The 16,911-nt window shown below is 45.9% G+C and overlaps 1 protein-coding gene across 1 annotated transcript in view; it reads left to right on the forward strand.

Annotated features, from left to right (window-relative positions):
- Nucleotides 1-14,655, forward strand: part of LOC135374470 (sodium-dependent glucose transporter 1B-like) — a 38,055-nt gene extending 23,400 nt beyond the window's left edge. Inside the window, exons 2-4 of the mRNA XM_064607427.1 lie at nucleotides 7,465-7,591; nucleotides 9,357-9,515; nucleotides 13,015-14,655. Coding sequence (XP_064463497.1) covers nucleotides 7,465-7,591; nucleotides 9,357-9,515; nucleotides 13,015-14,042 — 1,314 coding nt within the window. The 3' untranslated portion in view covers nucleotides 14,043-14,655. The remainder of the gene's footprint in view (nucleotides 1-7,464; nucleotides 7,592-9,356; nucleotides 9,516-13,014) is intronic.
- Nucleotides 14,656-16,911: the final 2,256 nt, after the last annotated feature.

Here is a 16,911-nt window from a genome sequence, read left to right on the forward strand (position 1 = left end):
GTTGAAGATTATGCAGGTGGTTGGTCTTCTAGCTATCTCTGTATGAATGACAGGTTGTTCAAAATCTAGAACCGCATGTGCGACACACCCCACGGGTACGGGCGTCGCCACGCTTCACCACGGCGCGGGAGCGTGTGGCGTGACTGCATGTCAGCGCCGCCTTGCGTCGATGCCGGGGTGGAGACGCTAGGACATCTGTACCGCTAAGGCAACATTAAATGTCATGCGATTTAGCCAGAAAAGAAATCTAACATAATGAAGTTCGGCAATGACACAAACATGCCAGCTTTCGTCTTACAGAACATACTAGATGGGTAGAAATCCAGCGAACCGGTAGAGATCACTATTAAAAAAGGGTGTACTTTAACTCCTTTGCCAGACTCCTTAACTCCTTTTCTTGCAAATATATAACACCCTTTTGGAGAGTACAACTACGCTCAAAAGTGTGTCTCCTCACTCCCTCAAGAAAGTAGCAGAACACCTTTCTTATTACTTTCTTATATATTACTCCCCGGCAGGGAGAAGGTGTTACGCTACTCCCTTGAGGGAGTGAGGAGACACCCTCTTGAGCGTAATTGTACTCTCCAAAAGGCTGCTATATATGTGGCAAGTAAAGGAGTTAAAGTACACCCTTTTTTTTTTAAGAGTGTAGGAAGGCAGTTGCCTCAGGTACGACGGCCTAGCTCTACCTCGGGGTACTACTTGAAAACAAAAAAGATTACTTCCAAAAATATGACGAACAATTCCTCAAAAACCTAGACCAGATAACGGATACAACGGATACACATGGCACTTAGCCCGATATTCTTATTAACCCCATCACATAGGAAGTCTTAACTGGAATGCCACGGTAGTCCCGGCAGCCACGTACGCCAATGAGTTGTAATGCCTCAGGAAACATATTACAGAACAACTCGAGGTCCAGCAACGAGGAGTTGGAAGATGGCTCCTCCAGACACCGTTTGTCACTCCCAACCTTGCCATAGAAAGTGAACTGGGTTGGTCCATGTTCTCGTTTCGAGAAGCCACACTCTTAAAAATGAACTTCACCACATTGCACGTTCCTAGCCAACCATCATTCCGAATGACAAGGTTCTCGCCCCTGATTTGTTGAAAACGGGAGGCAGAGCCTATTTGGTGTCTATTATGCACGGCACAGAATAGGCACGCCTCCCGTTTTCGACAAATCAGGGGCGAGAACGTTGTCATTAGGGATGATGGTTGGCTAGGAACGTGCCATGGGGTCAAGTTCATTTTTAAGAGTGCAGATGCGCTACCTGGGTAGAGTGATCCACGTACCAGACGGAGCCCATAACATCCTGCTGTTTCGATACCTTCGATATATTACCACAAGTACATTCAAAATTACCAAAAATTAGATAAATATCGTGGAGGGAAAGAGGCGACTGGCAGCAATGACAAAAAAGAAGACCCTGACCATGTACAGACAGCATAAGACCAGCCCAGCCTCGGAAGACTTGTATCGAGGTGACAGGGCAAGCGCGATCCTTCTCCAAGCGTACAGGATCTCCAATACCTAGAAAAAGGTTGAATGAAATATTTGACGCAGAAGGCGCAACATGCGAATCGTGTAATAACGATGAATACGAGGACCTCATCCATCCCACATCCTGTATGACTGCCCGGTACTAGCGGCAACAAGAACCCCCCAACTCAAGCCCATCAGCGTGTCGAACCGAACCCGAACCGAAAACCGTACCCGAACCGTTATTTTTGCCGGAACCGAACCGGAACCGAAATTTTCATGACACTGTTGAAACCGAGCTGGAACAGAACTGACATATTTTAGGGGGTGTTCAAAAAATTTTGTGGCACCTTTTAATACCTGTCAATTCTACTTGCAATCAACTATAGGCTCTCTGTAGTCTGCGTGCTACACTTATCGTGACTTGTTTCCGACGGTTGTGGTAATCTCGGTGATAGCGGTTCCACACGGTTAGCACAATAATTTTTTGAAGTCAACCGAGGACGCTGCACAAAGCCGTTACGCCGAAAATCATAAACACTAAGAAACGAGATCTGACGCAAAAATTACTTTTGTTTTCCTGTTTCTATTGGCTGCGTATCCGCTTTCTGTATCGCCGTAAAAGAAATGGATAGTCTATATATCCCTTACAAAAAGTTTTCTACCCTCTATAGACATTTTATAAACAAGTCACTTACAAATCTTTAGTCTGTCTATAGAGATCCTATACATATTGTTAATATATGTGAAAAGACAACAAACTGGATAAATGGGACATCGCATTCTATAGAACGTCTATTTATTTCACAAACGGACAGTCTATATATCCCTTACAAAAAGCTTTCTACTCTCTATAGGCATTCTGTAAACAAGACACCTACAAATATTTAGTCTGTAAATAGAGATCCTATCCATATTGTTAACACATTTGAATGGACAACGAACTGATAATTGGCACATAACATTCTATAGAACGTCTATTTATTTCACAAAAGGACAGTCTATATATCCCTTACAAAAAGTTTTCTACTCTCTATAGACATTCTATGAACAAGACTCTTACAAATATTTACTCTGTCTATTAAGATCCAATCCATGTTGTTAACACATTTGAATGGACAACGAACTGATAATTGGCGCATTACATTCTATAGAACGTCTATTTATTTCACAAACGGACAGTCTATATATATATCCCTTGCAAAAAGTTTTCTACTCTCTATAGACATTCTATAAACAACACACCTACAAATATTTAGTCTGTCTATTGAGATCCTATCCATGTTATTAACACATTTGAATGGACAATGAACTGATAATTGGCACATCACATTCTATAGAACGTCTATTTATTTCACGAATCGAGTGTATACACGCGTACTTTGTGCTGTATACAGGGTGTTTCAAAATGTGTCATTCGGGCTTTATAAAAAAAACGGGGCGACGGAGAAATACGGGGTAAACGGCACTTGTGTGGCAACTGAATTTGCCATCTTGTAAAAATATTTTCATTTGATTTTAATTAAAAGAAATTGAATTTCTTTAATTGCACTTCAAAATTTCCCAAGTCAACCTCACGTTTTTTTTTTTTTTTACAGAATTAGAGAGCCCGTAGCGAACTTAGTCAGAACCACCAAGAAATCCGCTCGATATAGCAAAGGGAACTGCCCCCCAAAAAAAGTCCAGAAGTTGAGGCTTCAGAGTTTCGGGTATTCAACAGCGCACCAAATCAGTCGCAAAGATGCGCGGAGGGCAGGACATGTTCCTGCCCCCATGAAGAACAGTTTATCGCCGGACCGGCGTGCAGCACAAGACGCGCCGATAACAAGGCGGGTGACAATCCACCATACGTTGATAAGCGGCAAACAAAAATGATTCCGCCTCTTTTTTCCCGCCCTGTTTTTTTTTTTTTTTTTCGACCTTCTATCTTTCATGGGGGCAGGAGCAAGTCCTCCTCTCCACGAATCTTTGCGTCTGATTTCGTGCGCCGTTGAATACCCGAAACTTTGAAGCCTCAATTTCGGGACTTTTTTTGGGCAGTTCCATTTGCAATATCGAGCGGATTTCTCGGTGGATCTGACTAAGTTCGCTACGGGCTCTCTAATTCTGTAAAAAATGTTAGGTTGACCTGGGAAATTTTAGAGTTCAATTAAAGCAATTTATTTTAATTTAAATGAAATGAAAGTATTTTTGCAAGATGGCAAATTCAGTTGCCACACAAATGCCGTTTACCCCGTATTTTTCCGTCGCCCCGTTTTTTTATCAAGTCCGAATGACACGTTTTTTGAAACACCCTGTATACATAGTAGGTATGCAGCCTATATTAAAAATGGCAAGGATTTCTGACAAAAAAGTCTTATCTACTGTCTATACAATTTCTATAGAAGGGGATAGGAATCCTAACTACTTGAAAATAATTATCTAAACCAAAGGTTTTCAGTAGCGATCAGCATTCTTCCTTCTGCCATTTTTTAAAACCTGTGCCACCACTCATTTTCTCCTGCTTTTTTTCTTTGTTCGTTTCCCGGACTTCGAATAACGGAGAACGTGTTTCAATTGGAAACACGAACAAACAAAAGATACAGGGACTCCCAAGTTAAAAAAATAGCGCACGTAGAAAGGGATGTATTGTTGACTATATGAGATGAGCCACAGAAGATTGTGTACTCATCTTTCTAAACTTCCCCTAACCATTTAGCCCGCTTGTTAACCCTAACTTGCCTATTTGTATTCCTGAGTCAAAGGGAATGAGCTTTCTTCCTCAGTGAGAACAGATACTATACGTATAGTGCTTGTGAGAGCTTCCGCGAATTCAGGAGTCATGCTCGCCGCTGAGTCAAATCGAAGGGTGACGTGTCTAAGGTTACATCAGTTACACATACAAACAACGGTGAAGCGAGGAGTAGCTTAGAGTATCAATTCAACATCAACGTAACATCTGTGTTTCTTACTTGTTTTGGTTCGAGACACTCACTAGCTGAAAATTGATAGAAAATCAAGCATGATAGAAAATCAAGCATGCGCTGTGCAACGCAAACGCGCATTTCCCTCGCTCACTCGCAATAAACGATCCATGTATAGACATTGTGTATTTCTATACACTCCCTACAGACACATGTATATACAGGGTGTTTGCTCTAACGTGTCCAGAAATTTTATTTAAAGCGAGCGATAAAAGAGAAACGAGCACTACTTTGGAGCTACTTGACAAAGAAACATGTGCTACTAGTGAAGCAGTACCGGTTTCTTACTCAAGTAGCAGAAAAGTACCACTTGCTTTTCTTTAATCGCTCGCTTGAAATATAATTTCTTGACACGTTAGGGCAAATACAACTTATCGAGGAGTTGTGTATACACATGGGTCTGTAGCAAGTGTATAGAATGTTTATACAACTCGTGTATAGAAGGTAAAAAGCAGCATTGGTTAGAAACAACAACTTCATTACAAGATGATGAGTGGGGAGTTTCATCGCCAGGGGCGATACTCTACCCCATTGCTGGTGGTGATGCGGGGAATGAAATAATGAGCCCCTTCACAATAAGGATCAAAGTCCTGTGGTATGCAAAAAGGTGAAGAGAGCAGCACCATAAAGGTGAGCTTTGAGGGCTGAGTGTTGGTGGGCTGGATGTGGCCAGGGACCAAGCAATTTCGTGAGAGAGAGGGCTGCGATAGTCTAGCTCCTTAAGGGACCCATAGAGTACGGTTCGGGAAGGTTGGTAGTGTGGGCAATGGAGAAGAATGTGCTCTGGATCTTCTACAGCACCTCAGTGACTGCAGTGGGGAGAGTCAACTTGCCCCTAGCGGAAACGCCACTGCGCTGCAAAAGCCGCATCGAGGCGCATTCGATGAACTAATGCGGCATCTTGACGAGAGGTATGTCGAGGCATGCGGAAAGCGAGCGCTGGATCAACTCTGCTCAGCATGGCTGGGGGGAGAATGTCCGCGGTCCATTGGCGGGTAGCCAGAGGAGTTAGAAAAATCATAACTTGTCAATAGGACTTCTATACAGTTTCTTGAGATTAAGTGCATAGAAAGTAGCAGTGGATAGATACTAGATAGAGTCTATAAAATGAAGTGAGGAATTCTATAGAGAGGAGAAGCCAGCAAGAACTGACAGATTTCCCAGTCAGCCCTCCCCCACTCCCCCCTCCCGAGAGCCGTGATATGGCTGCCGGTGGACAACGACGAGGATGGGCACGCGCCTGGAGCACGCGCTCCTCAGGTCCACCGGCGCGGCCATGGAGCTAGGCCACGGTCATCGGCGGTCGGGACTCATGTAGGGGAACACCATCGTTCTCTACATTTGGTTACCCGGACGATGAACATCAATTTCGACGCAGATCGGCCCTTTTACCATCCCAAATTTGGCAACCTTTCCACAAGTCCAGCACCGATTGCACGCTGCCTCTCCAGCCTGGAAGCCCTTCTACTACTATCTGTCCGACGGCTGCAGTAGCTCTGTGACGCGGCAACCTATCGAGCATGATGCTCTCCACGTACCCTCAACCTCACGTGTACTGACCCGTTGCCACGGCTCTCATTGCATTGCATTGCATTCAGCATCCTCTGCTCGTTCCCAAATAGCTTCCTGAGCTCGGCAAGCGGACTGGTGGCGACCTACGGGCTGTCTCCTACAAAGCACTACCGCACCCCGGCGCTCTTTTACTGCCGGTCGCGACACTCGAGCATCGCGCTCACTTGCCGGTCGCGGCACCGACGCTACGGCACGCTTCAGCCGGCGTCTCCGCATCTCTCCACGGTTCGCACAGCCTAACCCTCTCCTCCCCTGGGACTCTCAGAGCTTTGGCTCCCGTGCCGGTAGCGGCACCTCAGGACCACCACTTCGCCGGCGCCTCACTCTCTTTCCTGCTCTTCTCGGACTAACGGATCGTGATGACTCATCAGCTGTGATGCTTCGCCAACGTGTGCGGCCGTGCCGTGCCGTGCCGTGAACCTGTTCTACCGTGCATTTCAAACGGTCGCCCTCGCTGCCATCCTCTAGTGAAGTTGTGGACATCTGCTTTATCGCCGGTCCGCGTCTAAGGGGGAGTGAGGTGGCGGCTGGTGGACAACGACGAGGATGGACATGCTCCTGGAGCACTTGCTCCTCAGTTCCACCGGCGCGGCCATAGAGCTAGGCCACAGTCATCGCTTCACTGTTTTACAGTTGCCTGGAGTGGCGTGCGCAAAGCGTCCTCGTTGACACTCTCAGGTAACGTGACCCGTCTTACGGTGCTTCTAGGAAAATAATTTCTCATTCCATGTTCACACGTCACCTGCCCCGGGGGTTTTTCTCATGGACACGATCAGAGTGTATCCTTTTGACACGATCGACATCCATATGAAATATTGTGGTTGAAAGGGAACAGAGCTGCTCATGGAGCAGGAGTTCCGCCGCGCAGCGCTGCAATGTCGGAAATTCCGTACTGCGCACGCAGCTGACGAAACCATCGGCCCTGTCGTCTGCTATGGAACATTTCCATGATCAGAGGGTCGCTAAAAGGCATAATGTTAAGATATCGCGCCCACGCAGCAGTAGAAGGCTTTGTGCATCTTCCGCCGAAGTATTTTGGAGAATGGGTCTGGTGTCAATACGCAGACTATCCCTTCTTCCATGCCAAAATTGGAGCTTTGTGCAGCGCTTATCGCAGCCCAGCAGCCCTTCCACACACCGGTATCTCATCCAAATATAGTCATCTGTCGTGCGCGCGAAGAATGTTCCTCAGTGCTTCGAGGGTCATCCACACCACCTTTATTTTCATGACATAGTCGAGCTGTTTCATCGCCAGAGGGCGAGGTCATAGAACATACGCTTAAATAATTCGAAAATATATTCATTATAAATATTTTTACATTGCTGATTTGTTTCAGATCAATAATGTTTTACATGTCATACGTTATTTTGTTGTATTTATGTGCAATTTATGTGTATATTTATGATGTAGTGTATTTTTATTTTCGTCTGCGGTCCTTTTAGGGTTTCATCCTGTCACTGACGGGAGTTGCCCTGCTGGACCTGCAGGAACTGTATGACACCAGCATCGGAGCGGTGTCCCATCTGATGACCAGCCGGTCTGTCGGAACCCTCGTAGGATCTCTTGTTGGTAAGTGACCACACGAAGCTCACAGAAAGAGCGAAAAGGGAATACAATTCGGGCACGCGTGACATAGAGCCACCATTTTTTATAACTACATTCAAGCGGTAATTTTTCGCGAAACCGCCATTTTGTCCTGGTCATACGCATAGAAAACGTCGTCTTTAGGTCATGTGACCTTCTTTACATGTCGTTTTAGCGCTTGGCGACATGTTCCCGTCGGCATATAAGCAAGAGATGATGGTATTTTGCCTACGTAAGCTACACGGTGCTTCTTCCACGACATGGTAGCTCATTTCTCCATAGTTTCAGTGCATCGCATCCTCTCAGTGCGTGTTAACGCGGGGTCGTCATCATATCTTTGAAAGTGGTCAGCAGAGGCGAGGTCAGCAGAGGCCAGAGTATCGGACAAAGAAAAAAAACTACTGAGGTGGAAAGTCGTCCAAAACGGCGCACAGAAACAACAAACGCGTTTTTTTTTTTACAAAGTGTTTGGCCGACTATGACGGGCGCCGCCATCTTTAAGGTCACGTGTGCGGTGACGTTACTGCAACGTGTGACCATGATCTGTACAGAATTCATTGCATTTGTCCTGCACGCTTTCGTCCATGATGCAATGCATTGGAGGACACCCCTTTGCTAGCATCACATTTTTAGCTCTGAGCTGAATCCTTTGGCGTCATGTCGTCTTTGAAAGCTGCCCGTGGACAGAGCTCGTTGCGGGTTTCCGGTTCATTGTCGGACCAGCGTGATTTTGGGCGTCCTGTTCTTGAACGCCTTTCGGCATCCAGAATGGCCACGTCGTGTTAGCCGCGCAAAAAACTGTGCTTCAATTAGTATTAGGAAGCGACATCAGCTTTGCGAGATGCATGCAAAGAGGCAAAACGAAAGTAAACACGAGAAAGGGCTCGCCGTTGTCCGTTCACGGAGGTGGGCAATGTCACGACTAGCGCCCTTATGGAATGTGCGTCCTGGGTCGACTTCTAAGGGAACTGTATGTGCCGACATGTGTCTGGAAACGTCTGAGAAAAACCCAGGAAAACCACCAGACACTACAGTCGGCCCTTGGATTCGAACCCGGGTATCTCCCAGTCCTGATGCGAAAAGAGCGACGTTAACATTGACTTGGGTTTGAGAGAAAACACAGGACGAACTCAAACTGAAGTCAATGTTAACGTCGTCAAACCTACACTTGCTGGTCTGCCTATACGCGTGTCATGTTCAACAAGAAAGAGATTCCATGTACCACAAGCCATTATAGACACGCACTTCGATATAGGCAATTGCAGGTAAAATAGACGCACTTTTAGAAGTGTCTCCTAGTTCATAATTCGTGCCTGAAGGTCAAGGAGGTATTACACGGATGCAGGGAGAAAACAGGCATCTTGTCTAAATAGCCGATCTGTATTGAACGCTGGTCCTTCGATTCCGTTTAGCTGTTGTTTCTCTGCGATTACCCTAGATTGGGTGCGTGAGAATCGTACGGTTGTATGCTGAAATTGTACAACCACCGCTGTAACATTAAAACAAAGTATTTCACAAAACATTAAGGCGTTCAATAAAACTTCATTAGAGAAACAGTTTGTTTCAATGGTACAAACTAGTGCGTTGAGGCTTAAGTAAGCTGAAGGTTTCCTCATAAGCGAAACAAAGTCAACACAAGCCAACGCTTTTAAGAATGTCAAGGCACATTGATCTCACCGGTGAAATGAAATTCCTTTAAAGTGTCTTTGAAATAACAGACACAATACGATGGACATTCTCATCCGTCCAGGAGGTCACCTGTTCGACACCTGTAACAAACAATTGCTGATAACCCTCACTGTGGCGTTGATGTCTGGCACCTTCGTGTTCCTGCCGTTAAGTGTGAACCTCTACTTGGCTTATCTCGCCAGCTTCTTGAATGGCGTCGGACTAGGTGCCTTTGACACAGGTAAGCTTCAGTTCGGATCGAAATTTGTGCCCATATCAAATACGTCTCTATAGTGCGGCATGGTGGTGGTGGTGGGGGGGGAGGTGGTTGCTAACCAACACCACCGAGACACAGAAAGCCTGCTGAATGCCTCCTCTCCCTCTTTCGCTACGTGGACACATGGCGTCAGAATTCGTCTGCTACACTCTAAAAACAGAACTTCACCGCATAGTACGCTGTGCGCCAACCATTGCCACGAATGATAGGGTTATCGCTTCTGATTCGAAAAGAGGGGTGGGCGTACGCCTTTTTTGTGGCAATTTTGATATATGAAAATTACCACAAAAAGGCGTACGCCCCGTCTCTTTTCGAATCAGAAGTGGTAACCCTACACTCTTAAAAATGAACTTCACCACATAGCACGCTCCTAGCCAACCGTCATCTCGAATGATATCGTTATCTGCCCTGGTTTGTTCAAAACCGGAGGCGTACCCTTTTTTGTGACACTTATGCTGTTCATAATTGTCACAAAACAGGCGTACGCCTCCCGTTTTCAACAAATCAAGACAGATACCGATATCATTCGAGATGATGGTCGGCTAGGAGCGTGGTATGCGGCGAAGTTCATTTCTAAGAGTGTACCATTCGTGGTAACGGTCGGCACACAGCGTGCTATGCGGTGAAGTTCTGTTTGTAGAGTGTACGTACTGTGATTCGCAGTTCGGGAAAAAGACGATTTTAAAAAGATGCGCACGCCACCAAACGAGCGGCGCAAAGCACCATGGGGTCTTTGAGGGACACTGCTTTGTCGTCTGCTTCGTCTATGTCTTGCTCGGGCTGACGATGCTGCGGCGCACACGGGGAATGTTTGTTTTCTTCCTCTACCTCCGCCTCTGGCCGTCCCGTAATGCTTGAAGACTCTGGAAGTTCCCATGAGCCCCTCCGTGCTATAGGTGGCGCTTGCTTTTCTAAAAAGGTCTATTCAAGATCTCGCAAATTATTTTAGCTAACTTCACAAATTTGAACCTCCACTCTTAAAATGAGTTTCACCACATAGTGCGCTCCTAGCCAACCAACATTCCGAATGACAACGTACTAGTCTCTGATTTGTTGAAAACGTGGGGCGGAGCCTATTTTATGACACTTATGCTGTTCATAATTTCACAAAAAAGGCGTACGCCCCCCGTTTTCAGCAAATCAGGGAAGATAACGATATCATTCGAGATTGTAGTTGGCTAGGAGCCTGCTATGCGGTGAAGTTCGTTTCTAAGAGTGTGTACACTAAAAGTGCAACGCGATTTCGAGAAAATCAGTCTTGAGACAAATATGGGCGTTATTTTGTATTTACATTTAGTACGCGGAGACGTTCGCTAATCGCAGACGACAGTGGCCGCCCATGCGACTCACGTGGTTCGTCTCGATGACTACAACCGCTGAACGCGCGTTCGTGATTCACTACGGTCGTTGAAAACACGATCCTGATTGGATGACCCTTAGTTGTTACGTCACGTCGATGAGTACGCAGACTTTCTCCATCTAGGTGGTGTTGGCTTAGCACAGAAGCAAAAAATTAAACGTATGTGTACACCAGTTTGTCGACAGGAGAAATTTTGCAATCAAGTACACTCTAGAAACAGAACTTCACCGCATAGCACGGTGTGCGCCAACGATTGCCACGAATGATAGGGTTATCGCTTCTGATTCGAAGAGAGAGGGGGGCGTACGCCTTTTTGTGGCAATTTTCATATATCCAAATTGCCACAAAAAGGCGTACGCCCCCCTCTCTCTTCGAATCAGAAGCGATAACCCTGTCATTCTTTTTTTGTGTGAATAAACATATACCCCCCCCCCCCATCATTCTTTGCAATGGTTGGCGGACACCGTGCTATGCGGGGAAGTTCTGGTTTTAGAGTATACGCATATGGATAGCACGCAACGTCTGTGTACATCTCTACTCGCATAATTATTTGTCATTTTTTTGTCGTTTTTACGCTGTTATGTATGCCGCTCTGTGTTTTGCTAATGAAATACGTGAATCTCCTTAATTTGGACGGTTTTTAGCATACAAATGGATATATGCTGGAATGATAAGTGCTCTAATTTTGTTTTTGTAAGTGTGTTTGTCCCATGAGGGCACTGAAGTGAAGAAAGATGCAGCCACGAAGAAACACAACGTCAATATAGACAAACACGAAAACCCCGTGAGCTCGAGTGCTGGTCCTCATGCAGTACGAATGCAATAGAATATAATTGGGAGTAGATTTCCACGAGAGGTGAGTCAGTCTATTTGTGTGGGACCATGCTGGACGTGCTGAGGGGCAGGACACACACACAAAACACAAAGAAAGGACGGACGGAGGGTAGGGGAGGATGGAGGATGGGGATGTGGTGAGGGTGCACGAGTTCGTCGGAGAGAGCAAAGTATTAGATGGGTCGTTGAGCAATGTCTTCCTTCTGCAGAAAGAGAATAAGGTTTCTTGCTTTGGCGGAACGTTCGGAAGAAGAACCACTGGGGTAGAGGAATGGACTTCACCACATAGCAAGCTCCTAGCCAACCATCATCTCGAATGACAACGTTCTCGCCCCTGATTTGTTGAAAACGGGAGGCTCAAAATAGGCTCCGCCTCCTGTTTTGAACAAATCTAGGGAGAGAACGTTGTACTTCGGGATGATGGTTGGCTAGGGCGTGCTATGTGGTGAAGTTCATTTTTAAGAGTGCGGGGGGGGGGGGGTGGACAATTCGATCTCACAGCATTATGGGGTTCAGCATGCCATTGGAGCTCCTACACTCTTAAAAACGAACTTCACCACATAGCATGCTTCTAACCAACCATCAGCCCGAGTGGCATCGTTCTGTGCCCTGATTTGTTGAAAACGGCGTACGCCTGTTTGTGACACTTATGGATACGTATTAATTGTCACAAAAAGGCGTGCACCCCGTGCATTCCACAAATCAAGAGTGATAAAGGCATCACTCTGTACACTGGTTGACCTTGAGCGTGCTATGTGGTGAAGTTCATTTTTAAGAGTGCTACAGCTGCTACAAAAAAGCAGTTTCATTTCGTACTGTTAACTGCGAAGCCTTGTCCCAGTCTCGAAAATGGAAAGGGCACAGACTAGCTCGTACATGACGAACACGGAAAACGAGTCACACTGAAACAGGGGACACGGCCCAGCTCTATACGCGTCAATCTTTCTCTCTCTTTCTGTCCCACATATACGCCTCCAATTTGTCCCTTTTCCACGGGGATGAGGAGCATTTTAGCTCTCCGCTGCCTACCGCTTAACTGAATAATGCACCTAAAACGAAATTCGAAATCATGTCGTCTTCTTAGTGTTCAAAATCGGCGGCACACGCTTTCTGCAACGTGCATGAAAAGTTCTACGAAAATGGCATACGCTTCTCCTCCTAAGACAGAGCGACCTCACTCTCAATACTGACTGACTATAATGACTGATTGCGATGTGGGAATTTATTTCGCAAAGCTTCGACCTCTGAGTTCTCTTTTTCACATCGCAGGTGCCCAGGTCCTGCTCATCAAATTGTGGCCAGCCAATCCAGGACCGGCACAGCATATCTACCACTTCTGCTTCGGCGTGGGATCTCTGTTGGCTCCGTTACTCGCCCAGCCTTTCCTTTCTGTCGACGCTCACGACAGCGAACCACATGCCACCTCCAACCATTCGCTATTCAGCACGCCGCCAACTGTGGACGACTTCCCAGTCACCAGCCGTTCTTCAGCAACTACACCGGAATCCAGAATTCACTATGCCTTTCTCGCCGTCACCATCTACCTTGCTGCGGTTGTCGTCTTTCTTGCTGTCCTCTACATGGTTGATAAGAGGAAGAACGAGGACACAGCGGTTCCTCAGACGAATGACACAGACGCTGTTCAATCATCCGCCGCCAGTGACGTCCGGTTCTCAAGAATTCTTATAGGCCTAGCGGGAGCCTACATAGCTGCCTACGTAACCATGGAATGCGCCTATGGACACATGTTGACGACCTTTGGTGTGAAGAGCGACCTGCACATGCCGAAGTCCACCGCTGTGTACCTAACGGAATTCTTCTTCGCAACGTTCACTGCGGCGAGAGTGCTTGCAGCACTGGTTTCCATGAAGGTGTCTCCCTATGGAATGCTACTCGCGTCAAACGTGACATTACTCTTTGCCTTCTGTGCGCTGTCGGTGTGGGGCGCAAAGTCTATCACGGTACTGTGGGTTGGAACGGCCCTATCTGGCCTGGGACAAGCGGCCATCTACGGTGGTGTGGTCTCCTTCTGTGCTGACTACATGGAAGTGACCAACAAGATGATGTCCGTGATTATATTTACGGACGGCTTTGGCGCCATGCTCGCACCAGTGCTAGTCGGATCGTTCATAGAAGGTTTCCCAATGATGTTGATGTACTTGTGCTTGGCGTTGGCGACAGCGATGAGTATCATCTTCATTGTGCTGCACCTGCTCACTAGAAACCGGAACAAGCTTAAGGGTAGTTCAGAGACAGAAAACGGAAATGACGCTGTTAAAGTGCAAACGAATGACTAATATGGATGACTACCGAGTTTGTAACGTGTCGGATGGAGGACCCCCAGCTTTTGGAAACTGGATTAGTGGAAAACGTCCTGACGGCTTAATTTGCTTCTCTCCTTTTTTTTTTTTTTTTTGTTGCATCCGAAACGTGTCTTGTAAAGTATTAAGTATTGAACTATTTGTGTAAGGGACACTGAATTTTTACCGAACAGCCCATAAACTCGAAATAACTTCTTCCTACACAGCGGTTCATAGCTCCTGGCCCGCACTCATACGCCTACCACACTGAAGAGGAGATGTCTTCTTCGTTTAAATTCTCTCTCGTGCGTTCCGAAGCATCTCTTCTGTCAACTGCGAACGAAAAAAAAATCGTAACATGGTCTCTTTCAGTACAGTTCTGACTGTCCAATTTAGTTGCGTTCCCGTTTGTGTGCCTTGTATTGCACAAGAACTGCGCTCAAAATATCCACCCTCCTTTCAAGAGCAACGTATATCTGACGTTAATGAGCTTTACACGGAACGAAAGCATATTAATAACGCTTTCAAATGATGTATTTTGCGAGGACATAGCTAATGCATTAGAGGACATACAGGGTGTTTCAAAAAACATGTTATTCGGGGTCAAAAAAAAAATATACGGGGTCAACGGCATTTGTGTGGCAACCGAATTTGCCACCTTGCAAAAATATTTTCGTTTGATTTTAATTAAAATAAATTGAATTTTTTTAATTGAACTCCAAAATTTCCCAAGTCAACCTAACGTTTTTTTTACGGAATGAGAGATCCCGTAGCGAACTTAGTCAGATCCACCGAGAAGTCCGCTCTATATTGCAAATCGAACTGCCCAAAAAAAAAGTCCCGAAATCGAGGGTTCAAAGTTTCGGGTATTCAACGGCGCACCACATCAGACGCAAAGATTCGTGGAGAGGAGGACATGCTCCTGCCCCCATGAAAGACAGAAGGTCGAAAAAAAAAGAGGGCGGAAAAAAAGAAACGGAATCTTTTTTTTTTTTTTTTTTGCCGCTTCTCAACGTATGGTGGAATGTCATCCGTCTTGTTACCGGCGCGTCTCGTGCTGCACGCCGGTCCGGCGATAAATTGTTCCATCTTCATGGGGGCAGGAGCATGTCCTCCTCTCCGCGGATCTTTCGGACTGGTTTTGTGCGCCGTTGAACACCTGAAACTTCGAAGCCTCAATTTCGGGACTTTTTTTTTTTTTTTTTTTGGCAGTACCATTGGCAAATTTGAGCGGATTTCTTGGTGGATCTGACTAAGTTCGCTTTTTGGAGTTCAAATTTTGGAGTTCAATTAAAGAAATTCAATTTCTTTTAATTAAAATGCAATGAAAATATTTTTACAAGGTGGCAAATTCAGTTGCCACACAAATGCCGTTTACCCCGTATTTTTCCGTCGCCCCGTTTTTTTATAAAGTCCGAATGACACGTTTTTTTAAGCACCCTGTATATTAGTTAGAGCTCTGCACTGTATGGAAAAATGCGCGAAGTTTGCTATCCGGTTCCTAAGAAACACCACATTCGATTTCAACGAGAAAATTTGTATGGCTTCACTACCCAACAGCGCTCTAAGACATGCCCAAGATCAGGATCACGATCAGGATCGCCGCTCCGATCGTGGCCGTCATCTCTCATCATCTTCATCCCTCATCATTGTCACCACTCATATTAGACCCCTAGCTATGGGGTAGCGTTCCACTCCTAGAGTGGAAAACCTGCCCACTTCATTGTCAGAATATAACTGATCGTGTTGTCGTTCACTAGAGAGCGGATTTTTAGGCACTAACGGATGGCGCTCTTGACCCGCATAGCTCCCAATATGCCAATCATCATTGCGGACGATAGCTGTCTCTCTCCTGATAAGCTAAGAATAGGAGCGCACACCTTGAACTATCCATCCAATCGGAAGATAAAACGATACGATTCTGAAGGTAGGTTGGCCTAGAACGATATTTATGCGGCGAAGAGCGCTACTTGTTAGTGGCTAAAAATCACGCTCTCTAGTCCTCACTATTATTCTACGTTTCTAATTATATCAATTTTATACGGCTAAAAGCACAGAACTCAGAGTACTGAGCGGAAAGCCAACACTAGCTTCGCAGTGTCCTCCGTCGTTCGACTGCCGCCACGAGGGGGGGGGGGGGGGGGCACGTGGGAAACGCAGCGCAATACAGTGTTAAAATAGTACTTCACCACATAGCACGCTCCAGCCAACCGCAATTCAGAATGATATCATTCTGTGTAATGATTTGTTCAGGACAGTGGGAGGAGCCTATCTGGGACATGCATAATGTATCCCAGATAGATGCCTCCTCCCATTTTTAGCAAATAGGGAAACAGAATGGTATCATTCGGAATTATAATTGGCTGGGAGCGTGCTATGTGGTCAAGATCTGTTTTAACAGTGCATGTAAAGGAGTAATCGTTGCACTCACCAATCTTTGCATGAGACAAAATGACCACGGGTATTTTTTATCTCACTTGGGCAAGCCGGTGTCCGCCCATTTCATCGAATGCCACTACACTCATCACGTTTCCATATGGCTTGTATTACCAGACATGCAGATACGTTTCAGGGTCCTCAGTAAGCACAAAATGTGTGTGTTTCCGTGCTCTAACTTTGGTATTAATGAGAATCTATTGCCGATTCCATTGCACAGCGTCATAATGGTGTTCCTGATGTGTGTTCCTGATTATTCCTACGACCTGTAAATTACTGTGTGACTGATTTTGTATGAACGTCTATTTCAATTCAATCGGTTTCTGAGAAAACACACAAAAAAATGTGGGGCGGTCTTGATAACATAGCCGGGTGGTGCATCGAAAGATAGATGATAACTAGATCTGATCAAGCTATCTGTTGCCAGACT

The sequence above is a fragment of the Ornithodoros turicata genome, chromosome 1 (assembly GCF_037126465.1).
Source record: "Ornithodoros turicata isolate Travis chromosome 1, ASM3712646v1, whole genome shotgun sequence".
NCBI lineage: Eukaryota > Metazoa > Arthropoda > Arachnida > Ixodida > Argasidae > Ornithodoros > Ornithodoros turicata.